At 37.1% G+C, this 22,347-nt stretch overlaps 1 protein-coding gene across 3 annotated transcripts in view; it reads left to right on the forward strand.

Moving 5' to 3' along the window:
• LOC150077059 (serrate RNA effector molecule homolog B-like) overlaps positions 1-22,347 on the forward strand; it is a 218,337-nt gene that overhangs the window by 181,955 nt on the left and 14,035 nt on the right. For 2 of the 3 annotated variants that reach the window (XM_090386175.1, XM_090386176.1), the window contains exon 15: positions 13,318-13,537. In XM_090386175.1, coding sequence (XP_090242301.1) covers positions 13,318-13,537 — 220 coding nt within the window. The remainder of the gene's footprint in view (positions 1-13,317; positions 13,538-22,347) is intronic. The other variant, XM_090386177.1, reaches the window with a different exon arrangement.

Raw genomic sequence — 22,347 nt, forward strand, 5'->3', positions numbered from 1 at the left:
CATTCAAGCCAGTAATAACCTTTTAAATTTTAAATTTACAAATAACAAATAATTAGGTGTATAACCAGTAAAGTAAAATATCTTTAATCACAAATAGATACTTGTAGTTTTCGAGGCTGAACGTGCCTCTTTGTCAACAGAAATGGAAACTGAGGTACCGAGGTCTCTCAAAATCAGTTCATTATATGGAAATTTTCTTCATTATACAGAAACTATTTTCAATGTAATGACCAAGGGGAAATCAAAAAAGTTCAATAGAAAAATTTGCTATATGGAAGTTCGTTAAAGAGCGGTCCGACTATATTTATCTGGCTTGCACTGTGTTAAGGAACTACCATCCAATAAATGGCATGTACTGTGCATTGATGGTGCAACATTATAGTGTAGTATATTTGGTAATTATCACTAAAAAATTTGAATATCAATTAGATTGGTGTTATAAGTAGTCCATCTCTTCTCTCCCCCCCATTAGATGCAATCTAGAAGGAAAAAAAATTTCAGATAAATTCCTTTTGTTGCCATTGCTAACAGTAAGCTTTCAGCTTTTTCTCTGATAAAGCTCACTGCTATAGCTCCTATATACACCCACAGGTGTTTATTACAATGTTCCAAATCATCACTCTATAATAAACAAATAGTGGTAATTTCTTTAAAACCGGGAAAATGAATGTTTTTATTTAGACATCTTGATCTTTAATTATGATGTTTAGACATCTTGATCTAACATCTTTTGATGTGGGGGAGGGGAATTCTTCCACCTGGTAACACCATTCAAGCTGAGATAATAGACATTGGGGCAATCAGCACTAGATGTAGCTCTATGTTCTCCTTCTGTATCATTGAAATGGAAGATGTTCATAATGACCATCTATCTCTTTATCATACATAGTAGTAGTAGTAGTGGCATGTGATGCAAGAAAGCAAATGTATGAGCTTATGCAGCTTCAGCCAAAAAAAAAAAAAAAAATCACACCATTCCCTCCAAATGCCTGTCCAGTTCCTCCTTAAATTTATTGAAGCTATCAACTTCCACGACGACAGATGGAAGTTTGTTCCAGCAATTAACCACCCGCTGGCTAAAGGCAAATTTCCGCACATCTATTCTACATCTGTCTTTTCTTAATTTGAATTTATGCCCCCTTAGGTTCGTAATCTGAACAAGTGGAAGGATCCCATCAGAATTCAGCGTGCTCAATCCATTCAAGGCCTTATATACCTCAATCAGATCACCACGCAGGTGCCTAGTCTCCAGCCACTGCAATTTGCAAAACTTAAGCCTCTCTTGGTAAGAGGATCCCTTCATTCCCCTCACCAATCTTGTTGCCCTTCTCTGTACCCGCTCAAGTAAATCCACATCCTTCCTAAAATGAGGTCTCCAGACCTGTATGCAGTACTCAAGGCGTGGCCTGACCATTGCCTTATACAGAGGGATAATCACCTCCTTTTCCCTGCTAGAAAAATTCCTATATATCATTGACAAAACCCCATGACCTGCCCTGGCAACCTGTCTGCATTGCTCAGAGAACTTCATATCTGACTGCACAATTACTCCCAGGTCTTTTTCATTTTCTACCACCTTAAGTGTAGTGCCACACAGTTGGTACGTTTCTCTGGGGTTATTTCTACCCATATGCAGTACTTTGCATTTGTCAAGGTTAAACTTCAGTTGCCACTTCTTAGCCCATCTGCCCAAATTATCTAGATCCTGTTGCAGTAGCAGACTGCCATTACTGTCATTAACAACCCTGCCAACCTTTGTGTCATCTGCAAACTTCGACATTAAGCCTGACATACCTTCATCAATATCATTGATAAATATACAAAACAACAGTGGACCTAACACCGAACCGTGTGGGACTCCACTAATAACATTAGTCCAAGAAGAGCAGCACCCATTGATTACCACCCTCTGTCTTCTCGCACTTAACCATCCTTTTATCCATTGTAGCAACTTACCCTTAATACCATAATGCTCCAATTTGTACAATAGTCTTCCATGCGCAACAGTGTCAAAAGCTTTCCTGAAATTCAAATATATGATATTAAAATTGTTTTTTGCATCCAGTTTCTTTGTAACCACATCATAATATCCTATCAAATTTGTCAGACAAGACTTTCCCTTAACAAACCCATGCTGTGTCTGAATTATTGCTGCAGTCTTGTCTAGATGATCCTGCAATGCATCTTTAACCAGTGACTCCATTATTTTACCCGGAACAGAAGTTAAACTAACTGGTCTGTAATTACTCGTGTCACCCTTCGATCCCCCTTTGTGAATTGGGGATACATTTGCACATCTCCAGTCCGTGGGAACCTCCCCTGAGTCCAAGGATGCTCTCATAATTATGGCTAAGGGTTTGCTTAGTTGCCTTGCCGCCTCCTTTAATATAACTGGACAGATCCTATCCACCCCAGGTGCTTTTCTTATGTTTAACTTCAACAATTTCTCTTCCACTTTGCTTTCAGTTATTACAAAATCATTAAGTATCCTGCTACAATTTGATAACCTTCTGCCATTTTCAAACCTTAATAATTCCTCACGTGTGAATGTAGATTCAAAATACTCATTCAGTTTGTTTGCTATCTGAGCAGGATCATCAACAGTCGAACCATCGATGTCAAGTTGTCCAATCAGATTCATCCCCTTCCTTTTAGAATTTATATAAGTAAAGAAATCCTTGCTGTTTTTCTTAGCATCTTTTGCCAAGGATTTCTCGTAATCTGCCTTCGCCTGCCGAACCTCCTTTGTGACCTGATTACAGATTAACTTATATCTGCCATAGGTTTCTGAGTCGCTTGATAATTTATATGCATCCCATGCATTTTTTTTCTCTGTTACGAGTCTCATTAGTTCATTTGACAACCATTTAGGCCTAAACCTTGAACAATATTTCTTAATAGGTATGAAACTTTTAGTAGCTTCCACGATTAATTCCTTTTGAATGCTTCCCACTTAGAATTTACTGTTGGTAACATCGTCAGTTGATCCCACTGTACAGAATTTAAAAACTGTCGGAGACCACTGTACTCGCCTTTACGGAAGCAAAAACCCTTTCCTTTACCCCTGATGGTAATTAAATCTTTAAGTAAATCCCACGTCAGTACACTGTGATCACTGCCACCTAGTGGTTCTTTAATCTGCAAATTCCTAATACAAGAATGATCACTGCTGATAACCAGATCAAGAGTGTTACTTTCTCTGGTTGCCTCTCGAACATGTTGCTGCAGAAAACAATCATCCAATAAATCCACAAAAGTCTGACTAGTGTGTGAGTGCCCAACCCACACGTTCCAGTCAATATCTGGGAAGTTAAAATCCCCCATTATAAGACATTCCGATTTACTAGCCCACTCTATTTCTCTGTACGATTGTTCATTGTACTCATTCGAGTCATTAGGCCTATAACACACTCCTACTCTAATTTTTGCTTTTGCAGTGCTTATGTCACACCAAACTGACTCAACAGTGCCCTGTTCATCTATATCAACTGGATGCACTTCTTTTGATTTTATATTTTTCTTTATTAACAGCATAACACCTCCTCCCTTCCTATCCTTTCTGTACACATTGTACTCCCCAAATTCCAGTTCGGCATTCCTTATATCTGGGTGACACCACGTCTCTGATATCCCAACAATATCCGCCTTTGATGTCTTGACCAACACTTCAAATTCATCAAATTTATTTACTATACTTCTAGCATTGGTATACATGCAAGTATACATGCACCTATTCCTATTCCCAGCCACTCTAACACATCCCATATACCCACCTTTTTCACGATGACTGACATCCGTCCCTGAAACCCCCAACACCCCTCGCTCCAGGTCGCTACTTATTCTAATAGAAGTTGTGCAAGAATCACCTTCACCTCTGCCTACGGCTACTGTTAAACTATTAGTCCTTGTATCCCCCCAAGCTATCAGTTTTCCGACCCACCTAACACTGCCTCGATAGCATCAGCAAACATTCTTGCACCCTTTCTATTTAAGTGTATCCCATCCCTGTAGAAGCAGTCTCTCCTGTTAACAAGTACAGTCCAGGCTGAAAAAAATTCTACCCCTTGAGCCTTGCACAATCTTTCCAGGGCCGAATTGATCGACAAGGCTCTCATCATATACTCCCTCCTATCGTGTCTGGGCAGAATTGCAGACACTTTCAAATTCAACCCTACTTCACGGCTTTTTTTCAACAGTGACCTGTACTTGTTAAGTAATTCTGCCGGTCTCCTACTCTTAATATCATTAGTGCCAACGTGTACAACTATATCACCTTTTGTGCCCTTAAAAGATATCTGCTCTACAACGTCATCAACCTTTGTCCCTGGCAGACATACCCTGGTCCTGTTCCACCTATCCTTTTTACACAATATATTTCCCGTTTCCTTGACAATAGAGTCACCAACAACTACTAGTTCCTTTGGGACCAGCGCAATCTGCCTTGGGGGTTGCCGCTGTGTTGCGTGATGACCGGCCCCGGGTGCCAAGCGTTATAGTGATCAAGCGATTTCCTGAGTGATTTCTAGAGCGTTTTTGTCAAAGCTACAGTTATATTCATTTGTAAAAGTTTTCTTACGTTCCCATTAATTATTTGTTAACTTAGTATTACGAATTGTAACTAAGTTACAGGAAGGAAATTCACCTTTCTTTTTTTCTCTTTAAACTAACGCATTAACCCTTATACCGCTTGGTCACTCTAGCGGCACTGCTCCTGCCTCCCCGTGGCGGGGCCGGTAACCTGGGAGAAGAAATCCACTCTCCCGGGGCTGAAAGGAGCAAAGATGGAAAACAGTTCTTTTCCACCTTTAGTGCCATCGAGCTCAAGACTAGAAAATGATACCGAAAACGACTACTCTCAACCAAAGAGGTTGATAACAATCCCACAAGAGGAAATACCAGCATTCCTCATACTACACTCTCTATCAGAGTTGCCTCTGAGTAAACTGTCCCCATTCCTTGTCCAAAAATGCATCGAGTCTGCTGCAGGCTCACCAAAAACAGTAAAGCGGCTCCAGTCAGGGGATCTTCTTGTAGAGACCATGAAATCCCAGCATTCTGAAAAATTATTAAACATGACTACTTTTGGCGGACAACCAATAAAAGTTACTCCCCATGCCACCTTAAACTCCTCGAAGGGAGTAATCGCAGAATGGGACCTGTTAGCTGTATCAGAGGAGGAGATAGTTCAAGAGCTAAGTAAACAAAAAGTCATACAAGCAAGGAGAATTATGACTCGGAAAGATGGTGTTCTTGTCCCCACTAGGAGCATAATTCTTACTTTCAGCACTCCCATCCTACCATCATCTGTTAAAGCAGGCTATCTCCATTGCCGTGTCCGTCCTTACATCCCAAACCCACTCAGGTGTTACAAGTGCCAAAGATATGGACACTCCCAAACAGCATGTCGAGGTGAGTCAGTATGTCCAATTTGTGGATCGAAGGAGCACAATCAAACTGAATGCACTGCTACGACTTCTGTTTGCCCAAACTGTAAGGGTGATCACCCAGCTTTTTCCAAAAGTTGCGAACTTTGGAAGCAAGGAAAAAAAATCCAGAAATATAAAATTGAGAATAAAGTGACATATCCAGAGGCGAGAAGGCAAATACTAAAAACAGATCCAAAACGCACATATGCAACGGCTGCTAAACAATTTCAGCCAACAGGTACACAAACAGATGTTGCCATCCCCCCAAATATGTCTATCGCTAATTGGGCACGCTCCATGCTCTCTGCCCCCAAACAGTGTCCTTCGCAACAAAAAACTGAACAAGCCAGTAATACCCCAATTACCATTCCAGCTAATGTAAATCCAACAGCAAAACAAAAAGTGACTGAAACCATGGTACTGAAACCACCAAATTCAACCAGAATGGATATTGACCAGCACAATGACCCAGAAGATGCCATATTAGAACTTCATGCGACTGATGAGATGGACGTAACACGTCCCTACTTTCCAAAGAAAGACAAAGGAAAATCGGATCGATACAAACAAGTCACAACTAAAAAGCAGTCAGAAACAAAAACAAACAACAAAACCGCCTAATGGAAAGAATTCTTCAATGGAATTGTAGAGGGTTTCGCAGTACAAAAGATGATATATGTGATCTCATCCACCGTTATGATCCAGCAGGCGTATCCCTACAGGAAACTTATTTAAATTCACAAGTGTGTCCTACTATAAAAAATTACTCTATCTTTAGAAGAGATAGAAGTATCGACTCTCCAGCCCGTGGAGGAGTGGCGGTTCTTATAAGAAACAACGTACCCTCCAAACATATTGCTCTTCAGACTCCTTTTGAAGTAGTGGCAGTGCGCATTGAAATTGGCATCGCTCTTACAATAGCATCTATATATATTCCTCCTAATTTCTCATTTTCTTCAGATGACCTAGAAAAACTAATAGAACAGCTACCGTCTCCTTTCTGCTTACTTGGAGACTTCAATGCTCATCATCCGATGTGGGGATCTCCAACAATTGACCAGAGAGGCAGGTTGATAGAATCCCTTCTGGACTCTTATCAACTGACCCTTCTGAACACTGGTGAACCTACCTATATTCATTTTTCGACAGGATCCATGAGTGCAATAGACCTGTCAATCTGTTCTCCTTCCGTATATACTATTATGGAGTGGTCGATTCTTGAAAATCCACTAAACAGTGATCACCTTCCGATTCTCTGCAAACTGCAAACACGGGCAAACTCTCCTTCACCACGTCACTCCACTTGGAAATTTCGTAGGGCACGCTGGTATGAATATGCAACCCACGTGCAGTTAGACAATAAAATAATTCAATCTCAACCCATAGACAATGTCACAGAACATGTAACTAAACAAATATTACAAGCTGCTGCCTCTACAATACCAAAATCTTTCCCGGGGGAACGCAAACATAGTAATTACTGGTGGAATCAAGACTGCACACACGCCAAACAGTACAAAAATAGAGCTTGGAATTTATTTCGCAAATTTCCCACAACTACCAATCTAATTAACTTTAAAAGACTGAAAGCTCAGTTCCGCCAAATAAGACGAAAAGCAAAGAAAGATGCCTGGATTAGCTTTTCCTCGAGCATAAACAAGGATACAGACAGCAGAATTATCTGGAGAAAAATACAAACACTAAATGGCAAATACATTCAGTCCCCAGCTACAATACTAAACTGGGAAGGGAAAGAGTTGTCATCCCCGGGAGAAATAGCAAATGCCTTAGCGGAATCATTCGCCAGTATATCAGCAATAGCCTCCTACAAACCAACCTTTCAGCGAATTAAAAAAACTGCAGAGCAGCATAAAATTAATTTTTCCACGAGAATTTCACATCCATATAACCAGCCATTCACATTAACAGAACTTTTTGGAGCGCTCAATAAAACATCAAATAGCGCTGCTGGTCCAGATGGGATCTACTATATAATGTTAAAACAACTGAACGACAGTGCAAAAAGATCATTGTTAAACTATTACAACCGAATATTCTTAGAAAATGCTTACCCAATTTCCTGGTGTCACTCAATAGTTCTAGCCTTCCCAAAGCCCGGAAAGGATCGTACCATTCCACATAACTATAGGCCAATTTCACTGACCAATTGTTTAGGCAAAGTCCTGGAAAAAATGGTTCACAGGCGGTTAATCTGGTTCCTGGAAACTAACAACTTGCTAAACAGTAATCAGTACGGGTTTCGGAAAAACCGTTCCACCTTAGACGTAATGATAAAAGCAGAGTCAAATATACGTAATGCCTTCATGAGGAGACAGCATCTGGTGATGATTAATCTAGATATACAGAAAGCCTTTGATACCACCTGGCGGTATGGTGTTCTTAAAGATCTACACTCTTTCGGCTTGAGAGGTCACTTACCCCAATTTATACAAAGCTTCCTATGCCATAGAACTTTTCAGGTCAGATACATGAATAATTTATCCAAAACATTTGAACAAGAGGAAGGTGTACCACAGGGTTCCATTCTGAGTCCAACATTATTTGCAATAAGAATCACCAACATGACAAGGAATGTACCAAGTACAGTACAATCGTACATGTTTGCCGATGACCTCATTATCTCTACTCAATCCCAGACTATGAACACCATCGAAAGGCAACTTCAAATTGCTATAGCTAGTATAGAATCATGGGCATTACGGAATGGTTATTCCCTAGCAGAAAAGAAGTCTACTGCTATTCATTTCTGCAAAAAACGGAAATTACATCCGGATCCAGAAATATTTTTAAACAACAGCCTGATTCCAGTCACTAACAATTTCCGTCTGTTGGGGTTAAATCTAGATAATAAACTTAATTTTGCTTCCCATATGGTGTACCTCCGGAATACTTGTCTTAAAAAACTGAATATCCTAAGAGCTGTCTCCGCTATGTCCTGGGGTGCTGACAGAAGCTCTCTCCTACATCTTTATAGAGCTTTAATAAGATCGCGCTTGGATTATGGAGCACCTGTCTACGACTCTGCCAGGAAAAGTTCTCTATTACGTCTGAACACCATCCAGCATAGTGCCCTTAGAATAGCTGTTGGAGCCTTCAGAACATCTCCGTTTCACAGCCTGTATATTGAGGCAAATGAATCCCCTCTGCATCTCAGGAGAAAAATGTTATTGTTAAATTATGCAGCAAAGATTGGAAGTACTCCAGCCCACCCCAGCTGGCAGTATCTATTTGAACCTCAACACACACTGCTATATCACAATAAACCTAATGAAAACCGCCCTGCTGATATTCGACTGCAAGAACTCATGGTCAGTTGGAAAATTAACTTTAAGAATATATTCCAAGACCCTGCTACCCCTGAACCTCCCTGGACTGAATTCATACCTCTCTGTGACAATTTCTTTTCAAGATGGGGAAAATCCTCCCTGGCAAATACCAACTTTCAACAGCTACATAAATTGCATTCATTGGAAAACTCAGAGAAAGTTCAGATCTATACCGACGGCTCCAAAACAGATATGGCTGTTGGTGCAGCAGCAGTTTCTGCCACTTTCTTAACAGCTGCCTCTCTTCCCACTGAATGCAGTATCTATACTGCAGAATTATTTGCAATAAAACTGGCTCTAGATAACATAAACAAATACCATATTAAACAATCTCTGATATATACAGACTCTTTAAGTGCAATCAGTGCCTTTCAATCTACCTTTCCTCCCTCTCATCCCATTCTTAAAGAGATCCGGTCTAAATTATTCTGCCATCAAACAGCCAACAACAAGGTTATCTTCTGCTGGATTCCTGGTCATGTCGGCATCCAAGGTAATGATCGTGCAGATGAGGCTGCTAAACATCCCGACTCTGGATCTTACAGTCAACTGAAAGTTCCATACACAGACTACAAATCCATTATTAGAAAAACATGTTGGAAACAATGGTCTCACCTCTGGCAATCTCAAACCAATAATAAACTGTTCCAGATAAAAAAAGAGCCCCAACTGTGGACATCAAGTTTTAGAAGAAACAGGCGACAAGAAGTAATCCTGGCAAGGCTTCGCATCGGTCACTCACATCCAACTCATCTGCATTTGCTTTTGGGAGAGAATCCTCCTCAGTGCTTTTTTTGCCAGTCGCACCTAACAATAAAGCATATTCTCATTGAATGTCCCCACCTTTCATCTGTCCGAAATTCCAGCTTCAGCTCCCTCTCCAACTTGCAGGAACCCTTAACCTTATCACATATTCTTGGTAAGGAAGCAAATTTCGAGGATCTGTTTAAGTTTTTAAAACGCATAAATTTATATAACAGCATCTAATCATAAAGTGAAATCAGTGATACTCAAACCATGAACAGGCACAATATGGCCCAAGAGGCCCTTGTGCCAAAAAACCTCAAATACAACAACAACAACAGCGTGATGACCAAGTGCAAGCTCTGGCGTTGATGTGGGCAGCTGAGAGCCTGATGGGCCCCTCAATTTAGATCTTTCGAGGGCATCCACCCTGTCCTTCAAACTCTCATATAGGCCCATAACAACGCTGAGTTGTCGCCTGATTTCCTTACACTCCTTACATCGCGCACACACAAAGACATCCCCCATGGCAATATCATGTTCCGTTCCAGATAGTTCAGCACATATTTCACAAGTTGCACATTTTTTTAGGCTGTGATGCGTTGGAGAATCGCCCCCCCGCAGTTCTTCCCCGAGTCACAGCACTCCTGCCACTTTGTGCCCGTGCTTGCTTTGCTGCTATAGTTTGGGGCATGATATTTTAAATTAATAAGATCAATAAATTAAATTAAATGTCAATACTACGCTATCTAATAGAAACAGTGAAGTGTATTACTGTTTCTATAATTACACGTTAGAGCTACCTAACTACCTCAATTAAAAATTTGAATTCTCTATCACTATATACAAAATTTGATACATGTGTATCAAATTCTCTCTCTCAAAAACACCAAAAAATTAAAGCGCATGTATATTTAAATTTTTCACTCATTTTTTTAAAAACAAAATAAACTAACAAAAAAGAATGTAAGAAAGTGAAAAAAGGCAGCTACATACATTGCAATATAAGTAAATAGAAAGTAATGCACAGCAGTTACTTCCTCCCACATATAGTTGGAATGAGAGCGTGGAACAAGTTCTCCAACCTAAGCCATGCATATGTCACTCTATGTAAACAGATTTTATTTCCAAACTATGTGGGCAACCACTGTTTGCTGCTCAAACCATCTGTGAGGCATATAAGTGTAAAGTATCAAAAACGTTTTCATGTATATTACATTGTGATGCTGTCCCACTTCATGTATAACCAGAAATGTATAATCAAGAAACTGCGTGAAGAATTGTAACTTAGAAGAAAGATAAACTTTATAAATCATAACAGTATGCAGCAGAACACAAAAGTAATTGATTTTAAGGTGAACAACACTAAACTGAAATGGAGTACTTTATTTTATATACTTCTGGGGATGGGTAAGGAGCACATGCTTAAGGAGCACATGCTAAGTGAAAATCACTGAGGGATGACCATGTTCTTGGTTGATGGCTAGGAGCAAAATATGGACAATTACTCAACCATTTTCACTGTATTTCCAACTGTTTTCCCCATTTGTTTCCAGAAGTCCATAAAAAAATCAAGTGTTATTTGCCTTATAGTTAGTTACTTTCCTGGTTTGATGTAAAAAAAAAAAAAAAAAAAAATCTACATGCACGAAAACATAATAACAAAGTTTTATTACATGACTACAGATATTTTTCAGAATGTCATCCCTCAGAATCAATAACAGCTTCAATTCAGGTAATGAAGTTATAAACAACAAGAGAAAGCTAATCCTAATCTAAGACTCCCTACCTCTGTTTGGATCACCCTCTTTAGCTGTACTACATTTTGGATTCAAAGCCTGTTAGATAAATCAGCAGAGTTCACATCTGAACCATGAGGTGACCACTTTGTTTCAAAAGCCTTACTGATATTTCTTGCACCAAAATGTTCTCTTAATAATGTAGTAACAATGGTGAATATGTGAGGGTACCCATTATGTTATACCAGCATCCTCTCTAACTCGTGTCAGGGCACCTCTAGCCAGGTGGGCAGGAGCAGCAGTGCATAGCACTCGCTTCTTGATTAGACCAGGGTTCGAGCCCGTGACTACCGCATATCCCCAGAGCAATATGGCCTTAGTTGCTAATGCTCCTAAAAACCAAATAACAACTCATGTCAGGAATGGTAAAATTTTCATATCTTTATCCATTCACAGATATAATGAAAAAGTGCCCGTTAATATTCCTTCAAAAGAAATATGATCCAATTATGAAAGTAGAATGAAACTGTACTATACTGTTACCTGCTGATTGTATAATGATTTTTTAGTTATTGTGTACCAGTTTACTTCAGCCCACACAATACAGTTAAGCATATTTACAGTACCATGAAGATAAAAGAGGTCATCATCAGACCATAAAATGCATTCTATCCATTATGGCATGTTCAAGTTTCAGATGTGTGAACTTCGTACAAAATTTCCTCTCATGTTGCCAATTTAACTCCGTATTCTTGACTAACTCAAAAATGCAGTCAATAGGGTTTGTTTTTTTTTTAAGATTATATTGCAATTTTTAGTATGGTTGGCAATTCTACTAAAGCATAAAGCATAGTCTGGCTATATATCTCCATTAGGTTTATTTTTTACTTTGTCATTTGTGTAAAGTTGTTTGGTGGCATCCAAATACCACTCATTTTATCATTTCGATGCCATGTTAGTTTTCCCTTTACTGCTGTCAACTTTTTAGTACCTTTCTGACTTGAAAGTTGTGCTATAAAATCTGACTTGAAACTTGTGCACAGACTTATCATTACAAGATACATTTAATTTATGTTCTACCTTTTTTTTTTTTTTTTAAATACATTGCTTATTTGTTTTTTTTTTCTTTCTCAAGGCTTCATTCCTTGTGAGTTCTTTTTGCTCCACTGCCTCATTGCAATGATGCAGTTTCCTTATATATCTCCAAACATTAGATCAGGGGTCCCCAAACTTTTATAGAAGCGAGCTAAATGTGAATTTTTGGAATATTTGGCCTGCCGGAGGAAATTCCTAATTATTGAAAACTATATTCGATCATATTTATGCAGAGAAACAAATTTTATACCTACCTATATTTACAGATTCAAAAATAAATCTATAGATATGTAATATAAAATATATCACTTTGCTTATATCAAATTTTAATTATTACTTATTTATTGTATTAATCACATAAATATAGTTAGTAATACAACAAAATTATAATTAATGCAGCAGTGAATGTGGTTGTAGAGTGCGACTGAGTTTTGTAATATGGGTTTTTAAAGTACTAGTTCCATTCTTAAAGAGTCATGTAAATGGGGGTCAGTTAGACATGATCGTATTTTTGATTTTACATATTTCATTTTTGAAAAGGTCTGCTCGTACACTGATGTTCAAAGAAAGTGCATCACCTAGGAATTTCACATTTCTAACCCATTTTCGCGATGGTATGTTACATTAATGATTAGCATCACAAATAGAAATATAAACAAAAGATATTTATTAATAGTTAAGGCAAAGCTAAGTAATATTTGACAGATGCTCTCAAAATATTCCAAAATGATCATTTGCAACCTTTATACAACAGTTTTGGTAAACACGACAATTATCTAATTGTCTAAATCTTATCTCATTATATTGACTTTATAGTTTGCCCTCTAACTGCTTTCATGTATTGTCAGTGTATTAACTTGATCATTGAACAAATAGAATAGCAACCACTAAGATTAAAATTAAAATTTACCTTTATCATTAATTATGTGCTTTATTTTTAAAATATGTATTGCATGTAATTTACAGGTGGAATATTTCAACAATTACCTGATGGATCCTAAACGTCCTCAGCTTCCAGAACACCCTTTTAATAGGAATACAGAAAGTCAGAAGACAGATGGCATTCATTTGTTTCATGGAGGTGGGTACATTTCTTCTGCCCCTCCTCCTCCTCCTCCTCCTTCACCTCCTCCCATGTATGTGCATAATGGATATGGATTTAGAGGATCATCAACAGCATTTCATGGTTGGTATTTATTTTATTTTATTTTATTTTCTGGTGTACATGAAATTTTCAGTAGAAGAATTATTACACTTTCCAATACCCAGTTAACTTGTAAGGCTTTTAGTCCATTTGTAAGTAGAGTGCTCAGTGAAAAAAATTCACTAAAAGTTCTTTTTAGTGAACATCAGCTTTTCATGTTGTGACTATTGCTTCAAATTATTGCACCACATAAACAGCACTTTTGAAAAGAGACTTGCAGTGCCAAATTAAAGTAAATAGTGTGCTGATAGTGAAGTGAAAATTGATACATTTTGGTAGAGCTTTGCCTCATCAAATGGATACAGTTGAAAATGTGGCTGATATCTGTATTTATAATGATTTACATAAAGTTGACATAGCTTATATTAAATCATTAACTATATAATATAGGTGTAAAAGTACTGCATAGACAACTCTTAAAGGAAAAAACTACAATACAGTGGAATCTCATTAATACAAAGTTCAAGAGACCTAAATTTTCATGTTTTGTAATAATAAGGTCCCCCAAAAGTGTCAAAATTTTACCGTTTTTTTTTTTTTTTTTATGGTACATACTGTATATCTAAGAAAAAAAATAATAATATCAAAAATAAATTAATAAAATAAAATAAAATAAAAACAAAAGCCTTCTCTAACAGTACAGTAATAGGAATAACATATTTTTTAAAGATTTTATTTTATTTGTAAGATAAACTAAGAGAAAAGCAATATTAACGGAAATGAAAATATTGTACAGTATATATTTTGATATATACAATATTTTAGTATCACAGTAAAAAGAATTACAATCTTAATATAAAAGGAGACATACAAACCATTAACTTTTTACTAAATTAATCTAATTTAAAGAAAGAATCCAATGTTGTTTGTACAGTTTTTGTCTTGTATGCATTTTTAACTACAGCACAGACATTATCAAATGCAATAGTTGTTTCTTTATCAACGTTACTGTAGGCCAACACATTCTCTATGTTCAATGCATTTTGGGCATCTTTTTTAGATGGCAGTGTGTGTGTGCTTCTTCACTTTCGCTGTCGCTGGTAACAAAAACATCATTGTTTTGTTTGGTACCCAGCAGCTCTTTTGGTGTTGGCATTGCAGTGCTAGCAACTTCATCATCCACCTTCACAAACTATTCAAGTTCACCAACAAAACCCATATGCTCCTTCAGTTTCCTCCATTCCTCACTGTTGCTATCACATTCGTCTGCTGGACCATGTTTTTCGATGATGTTCTCTCCAAAGCCATTCTTTCTGAAGCAGTTGATTATTACACTTGATGTAATACTTTCCCAAGCAATAACAAGATTACAAATAGCATCCAAGACATTCCAGTTTGGCTGCAAATTGTTCCCTCCTATGTTGCAGATCAAGTACCTTATCAGGCAGGCTCTATATGCTCTCTTGAGGTTATAAATAATGCCTTGATCCAGTGGTTGCATAAAACTGGTGGTATTGTGGGTTAAAAACAACAGCCGTATATTTGTCAACTAAAGTGTCTCAGCAGAATGTGCTGTACAACGGTCTAGAATCATCAAAATGTTCCTTTTTTCTGATGCCATTCTTCTGTCCAATTTTGATAACCAAGACTGAAAAATTTTGACGTAAGCCAAGCACTACTATTAGCCTCATAATCACAGGGAAGTTGGTTAACTGCTTTAAAACATCTTGGCTTGGAAAACTTACCAATCACAAGTGGACATAGTTTTGTAGTTCCATCTGAATTGCAGCATAACAGAACAGTGAGTCTTTGTTTACTTAATTTTCCACCATGACAAGAATCTCCTCAAACAGCAAATGTTTTGTTTGGCAGTAAATTATAAAATAAACCTGTCTGATCAAGATTAAAAATATCTTTTGCCTCATATTTTTCAAGGGTGGACCGTACACTACACAACACAACCAGTCTGTAGCCTTTTCTTTGTCAACTAATCCAGACTCACCAAACATTTCGCAAACCAAGTTATTCCTGTCTTGAAATCTTTGGAGCCAGCCACTGTTGCATTTGAAGTCGCTAATCCCATGTTTCTGAGCTAGATAATTTGTCTTTTCTTGCAAAATTGGACCTGATATTGACAAATTATATGCACGCATTTGTTGGTACCACTCGAAAAAGTTTTGTTTCAAGCTCCTTGTATTTTGCACCACAAATTCGTTTCCTGTTTTTCATCGCTGCTCCAGTGTTGCACTTCTTCAAGTCTTTTTCGGTTTTTCAGTATTGTAGATAAAGTAGGTAAAGGGATGCTGTAATCCTTTGCTTTTTTTTTTTTTTTTTTTTGCTTCTTTCCATCCTATCGGCCTCTTGTATAATTTTTAGTTAAATTTCCAGGCTTAATTCTGTCCATCTATGTTTTATCGCATTAAAATTTGTTTATTTTAAATTTTAATAAGATTTAAAATAAACAAATTTTAAATTAATTTAAAGACACAAGTTCCGAAAAAGACATCAGCTCAGATAAAATGGCACAAAAAATAGATTGCTGTATACGATAGCAAAAGACTCTGAACTGGGTAACAATTGCAACTGACCTTATTCCCATGGAGAGCAAGGGAGTGCATGTAAACAACTTAGTAAAACTTTTTATCCGTTTGTTAATTTAACAGCTCATCCTTCAGAAAGATGTTTTTCAAAGTGCACTTAACGTTGTAGCTACCATAAACTGCTTTTGTTTACACAAAACTAATTTCTAACAAGTCAGTGCCATCCTTCGGGAAGTAGGGAGCCAGGTGGCCGGGGGGCAATAATCAGGTTGCTCTGCCAAGATTTGTATTAAACATGCAAAATGACAATATTTATTTCTCATGGGGTGAAAAAACTTTGTAATACATATTAACCGAATTTTGTAATAAATGAATATATTTACATAGAAAAGACAATCCTTTTGCAGGAGAATGGTATGTGCTTCATATAAACGAGTACTTTGTATAAACCGAGTTTGTATTAACAACATTTTACTGTAGTAGTGTAAAAGGCATAATTTCAACTGTATCTCATATTGTACTCATTCTTCACAAGTTACCATGTATTGCACTACCTCGAATAAGTAACGCTTCACTAATAGAGAAGACTATTGTTACTTATTCTCAGATGCCACCTTTCAAGGCTTGTTGGCCTTTCATCAGTGGGTGGGCGGGCAGATGCCCTGGTATTGCAAACACGACAACCCAGTTGTGAAGATAATCCCACAATATGAGAGATGCCAAAAGGTGTATGTGATAATGTTTAAGTAAGACTAAATGCAACTAGGCATAATGTTTTTAAGAGTTATAATTATCTATATAATATGTGTTAGTTTAGAAATGGAAGATTTACCTCGATTGATGTCTTGTAGAACACTTCAGTGCTGATACTTTCCGTAGTTGAATAATTATACAAATAGATTACATGTATTCCACTCCCTCATAGACAAGATCAGTGACCCAGTGCACCCCAGAATCGAAGACCCGGGGACCCCAAGTCCGACTCCAAAATACATCGAATCACTGCCCCAATCTTTGAGCGAGAGAATACAACATGTCCATATTTAAAAACAATTTTGTGGGATTATCTTCACAACTGGGGTGTCATGTTTGCAATACCAGGGTGCCTGCCCGCCCACCCACCCACCTACCGATGAAAGGCCAACAAGTCTTGAAAGATGCCAGCGAGAGAATACAATACGTCCATATTTTAAAAACAATTTAAATGATTTGAGACCAAATAAATACATAGTGAATCCATACTCTTAAAGTAAACTAAAGAATCCTCTAAAACATTAAGAGGCTAAAGGATTTTGTTACTTCCCTGAAGTGGATGTCAGGGTGTCAGTGGATGTCAGTTTTCAACCGGTGTCATGATCATAGGAAAGTAAAACTGTGGGTATTGCAGGGAAATTTTATAGCATGGAGATTAGTTGCGATCCTGGCACATGCGCATGAAGGACCATGAATCTGAGATGGGGTAGGTGCGATGTACGTGGACTGAATTTTGATATAATTTAATTTCAAGTGTCTCCGAAATTAATAGTTTGGTGTAATCATATTGGATGCTGAAAATTTTTGCTTCATCGAATAGAAAGGTGTGGCCTTCACTGATCGCATGGAATGCGAGTTCCAAATTCTAGGAGCAGGATGAGAGGACAGACGTTGAATGTTGTCTCATTCTCGTATTGAGTGTACAACAAGTGGATCCCTGGTATGAGGAGTTGCAATCCTTGCAAGATACATTGTAGACAAAGTCATTTAATTGGAATTTGTGGTTTTTTAGGGCAGCATATAGTTTTGTTGTGGGTTTGACTGTGATTTTCAATTGTGTGTCTTTGAAAATACTATTTAGTTGTTTGAACCATTGTTCAATATACGGTAAAGCAATAAAATATTTTTTTATGTTATTATTGATATCCAGAGAGGTATTGCGTAATCTTTTTTGCTTGTATCCTTATTTCGTTTATAATAGGTAGGGGGGTAACCTCTATTTTGAAATTGTTTTTTAGTGTTTGTATTTCTGTGTTTAGGGCTGATTCAAATGTTGAGTATTTGTAGGCATTAAGAAATTGATTAAGGATGATGGATCTTTCATACGTGAAGGGGTGGTAGCTGTTGTAATGAAGAAGCATTTCAGTGTTGGTGGCCTTTTCTGTATATGCTGAATTGAATTTTGTTCATAACCCGTGTGAGGGTGAAATTTAGAAAATATGATTTTGTTTTGGTATTTTCGGATTCTAGTGTGAAGCTTAATCTTTCATGGAGGTTTTGTAGGATGTTCTGCATGTTCCACGCATCTGTGATGCAGAGTATATCATCCAGATATCTACCATAGTTGGTGATCTGCAGAAGAAAGGGAGTTAAATGTATTGTTTCGATATTGGTAAGGTATATTTCTGCAAGTAAGCCACTTAGATTTAATCCCATGGGTAGGCCATAAAACTGTTTGAAGACTTTTCCTAGGAAGGTAATATAATTGGCTTCAGTTAAAAGTTTTATTAGGTCGAATATAGCAGTAATCGGGACATGCTAAACAAAGACCCTCTACCAGTTAACCATACAAAACTCCCGATTACTGCTATATTCGACCTGATAAAACTTAACTGAAGCCAATTATATCACCCTCACATGGGTTATGAACAAAATTCAGCTTCTCTGCGATACGAAAGATTTCATCTAGTTGTTTTACCGTTATCTCCTTCGCAGTAACATTTCCATCTGGTTCATTTAAAAATTAGAATTTTTAAATGCTAGTCTGCATTGACTTTATTAGTGGGAGACAAGTAACACGTCTTCTGGTGATTTATGGAACACACTGAAGGCCGACCGGGCTAGCCAGGTGAGTCAAGTGCCTGCCTAGCAACCCAAAGGTCGCGAGTTCAAATCCCACCTCAGGCTTGGATCAGAGTAAAATGCAAAAAAAACTTTGGCAGGTGCATTATGGCCACAGAAGTCAATGTGCCAACAAAAAAAAAAAACACATACTGAGGCGGGCAGCAGACAAACGTTTGTTTATTGCCCATCCAACACATGATTCAAATCTTTTTAAACTATCACATAAAAAAAAAAAAAAAAGATTCTGTTAACTGGAAATTTTCATCATGTAAAGTGAAAAGTGGTATAATTTTTTCAAACAGTGGTAACCGAAAAACGCGTTAATCAAAATCGTGTTATGCGAGGCTCTGGCTGTAGTATTTTCAAAGACACACAATTCAAAATCATAGTCAAACCCACAACAAAACTACATGCTGCCCTAAAAAACCACAAATTCCGATCCTCTTCCACATTCCAATTAAATGACTTAGTCTACAATGTATCTTGTAAGGATTGCAACTCCTCATATCAGGTATCCACTTGTACACTCAATACAAGAATGAGACAACATTCAACATCTGTCCTCTCATCCTGCTCCTCAGCTTCAGAACTCGCATTCCATGCGATCAGTGAGGGCCACACCTTTCTATTCAATGAAGCAAAAATTCTCAGCATCCAACATGATTACACCAAACTATTAATTTCGGAGACACTTGAAATTAAATTACATCAAAATTCAGTCAATGTACATTGCTCCTACCCCATCTCAGATTCATGGTCTTTCACACGAATGCTCCAGGATCGCAACTAATCTCCATGCTATAAAATTCCCTCGCAATACCCGTGGTTTCACTTTCCTGTGATCATGACCCTGGTCGAAAAGGCCTGTCTGCTTCAGGGAAGTAACAAAATTCTTTAGTCTCTTATTGTTTTAGAGGATTCTTAGTTTTTTTTTTTTTTTTTATGTTTTAATATTAATTTTTAAAGCCTCCGTAGCCCAGTGGCTAGGAGCAGGAGTGCAGTGGCACACGCTCCTTGGGTAGACCAGGGTTTAATCCCCTGACTGCTAAATACAGTCTATCTGCCAACCCGCACTGGACCAGCATGGCAGATTATGGTCCATTTCCCTCAACGTGAATTGTTGAGGAGGCTTACATTCTGCAGTGGGTTGATAATGGCTGCAGTTTACCTTTTTTTTTTTTTTATTAATTTTTAAAGTATTAAGAATATGGATTCACTGTATTTATTTGGTCTCAAATCATTTAATTTTTTTTAAAAATATGGACATATTGTATTCTTTCGCTCAAAAATTGGGGTGGTGAATCACCACCCCAATTTTTGAGCGATATATTTTGCGGTCCGCGCGTCTCTGATTCCAGGGTGAATTGGGTTAATGACCTTGTCTACGAGGGAGTGGAATACGTGTAAACTATTTGTATAATTATTCAACTACGGAGAGTATCAGCATTGAAGTGTTCTACAAGATACCATAGAGGTAAATCTTCCATTTCTAAACTAAGACCTATATTATATAGATAATTATAACTCTTAAAAATATTATGCCTAGTTGCATTTAGTCTTACTTAAACATCATCTTTTGGCATCTCTCATATTGTGGGATTATCTTCACAACTGGGTTGTCATGTTTGCAATACTAGCGTGCCTGCCCATTCACCGATGAAAGGCCACCAAGCCTTGAAACAGTGCCTTCTGGGTGGTGGTGGTTCCTACTGAGAATAAGTAACAATAGTCTTCTCTGTTAGTGAAACATTACTTATTCGAGGTAGTGCAATACGTGGTAACTCGTTGCGTAGAATCAGCACAATATGAGATAGTTGAAATGATAGTTTTTTCACTACTACCGTAGATTTTTCCTTTAAGAGCTTTCTGTGGTGTTTTTATACACATATATTATAATTATAACTCTTAAAAATATTAATGCTAATTGCATTTAATCTTACTTAAAAGTTAAATTATAAAGCACAAATAATTTTTATTTATTTTGTTGTTGTTGTCAGATACAAAAAGGATGAAAGATGTAGCATTGCTATTATTTATACTGCAAAGACAATAAAAAAGTTGTCTAAAACTATTTTGACATTGACACTTCCTGAAGTCTTATAAAAAGAGTAGACATAGTGTGCATAAACCAGTCACGGTTAATTTAGCTGAAAACTTTGTTAGCAAAAACGTGTAAATAAGCTATGAACAATGTCTTCAGAATGGACATTTATTTCAAAAAGTGATTTTATAAGAAAAAAAAATCAAGAACTGTTGCATGGTAATCAAGAACTCTGCATAAAAAAAGAAATTATTTATTTTGGAGGAGGATAGATATGCATCAATATGAATGTAGCAAATCATATTCAGTAAAATCAGCTTTTCTCAGTCAATGTGATGCTCACTTTAAAACCCAAAAATTTGTTTGTCTTCTACCAATGAAAACAATTCATGAAATTTATCAGGACTTTTGTTTTTGAGTTCTCAGAAAAGTAAACTTTCAAGATTGCCAATTTCTTATAGCAAATCCATTTCCACGTTGAGACATTATTTACAGAGAAATGAAGCAATAAGAAATGATTCAGTTTTGTAATAAAAAAATTCCCATGTGCACATATAGTAAGAGAGAGATGTCATGTGCCTTCACTTATACCTGTAGATTTTGGTTTCATGCCCTCCTCCATGTAGGAGTACTGTATACACTAATTGCTTTATCTGCAGCTTACTGTGTAATGTAATAAAATGTTGCAATACAGACTTTTAAAAGAAAAGAGAGCAGAAATCATCAAATCAAAAAGTAGACAGATGCTCAATACAGATTTTGCACTACTGCTTTGAGATGCAAAAAATGCCTGTTAAAACAGGAAAGTTGACTTGCATGGTGAATATGTGATGAATTTTCAAGGCAAAATATGGAAAATTAAACATCAGAATATACATTATGTGCAATAATGTTGCAGTATAGAAATTAAATATTTTTAAGGCTTTCTTTATGGCTGTAATATGATTACCAAAAATCTAGAAAATTACAAGCTCTTGTAAGGGCCAGGTCATGAGGTTGTGCCAGATTTGGGAAGCTTAACTGTAAATGTGCCAAATGTTTTATTTTGAAACATGGTACATATGCAATTGTGTGATTATAAAAAAGTTCTTAACCCTTTCTTGGGTACATACATATATCTGGGTTTCTTTTGTGTCTTCTTGTGTTTCTTATATATATATATATATATTTTTCATATGTGGGCATAAGAGATTGAAATATGTACAAAGGAAAATATCACACGTTAAACATCAAATTTGGGGCATACGAAAGCCAAAATGAAAAAATTCTCCAGAATTTAAATTGAGAAGTTGATGAAATCAAATCAAGTAATATATTAATAGATGTGGAGGATATTGCTGTATTAAAAAAATTATATACACTGAAACCTTCCTCTTATTGCTGACAGTCAGCTTGAGTCCTGACCAGAAGTAGAAATTACATGTTAGGCAACCTCTCCAAAATGGGCACTCTAA

Source organism: Mastigoproctus giganteus, chromosome 12, assembly GCF_048544385.1.
Source record: "Mastigoproctus giganteus isolate SK-2022 chromosome 12, ASM4854438v1, whole genome shotgun sequence".
Taxonomy (NCBI): Eukaryota; Metazoa; Arthropoda; class Arachnida; order Uropygi; family Thelyphonidae; genus Mastigoproctus; species Mastigoproctus giganteus.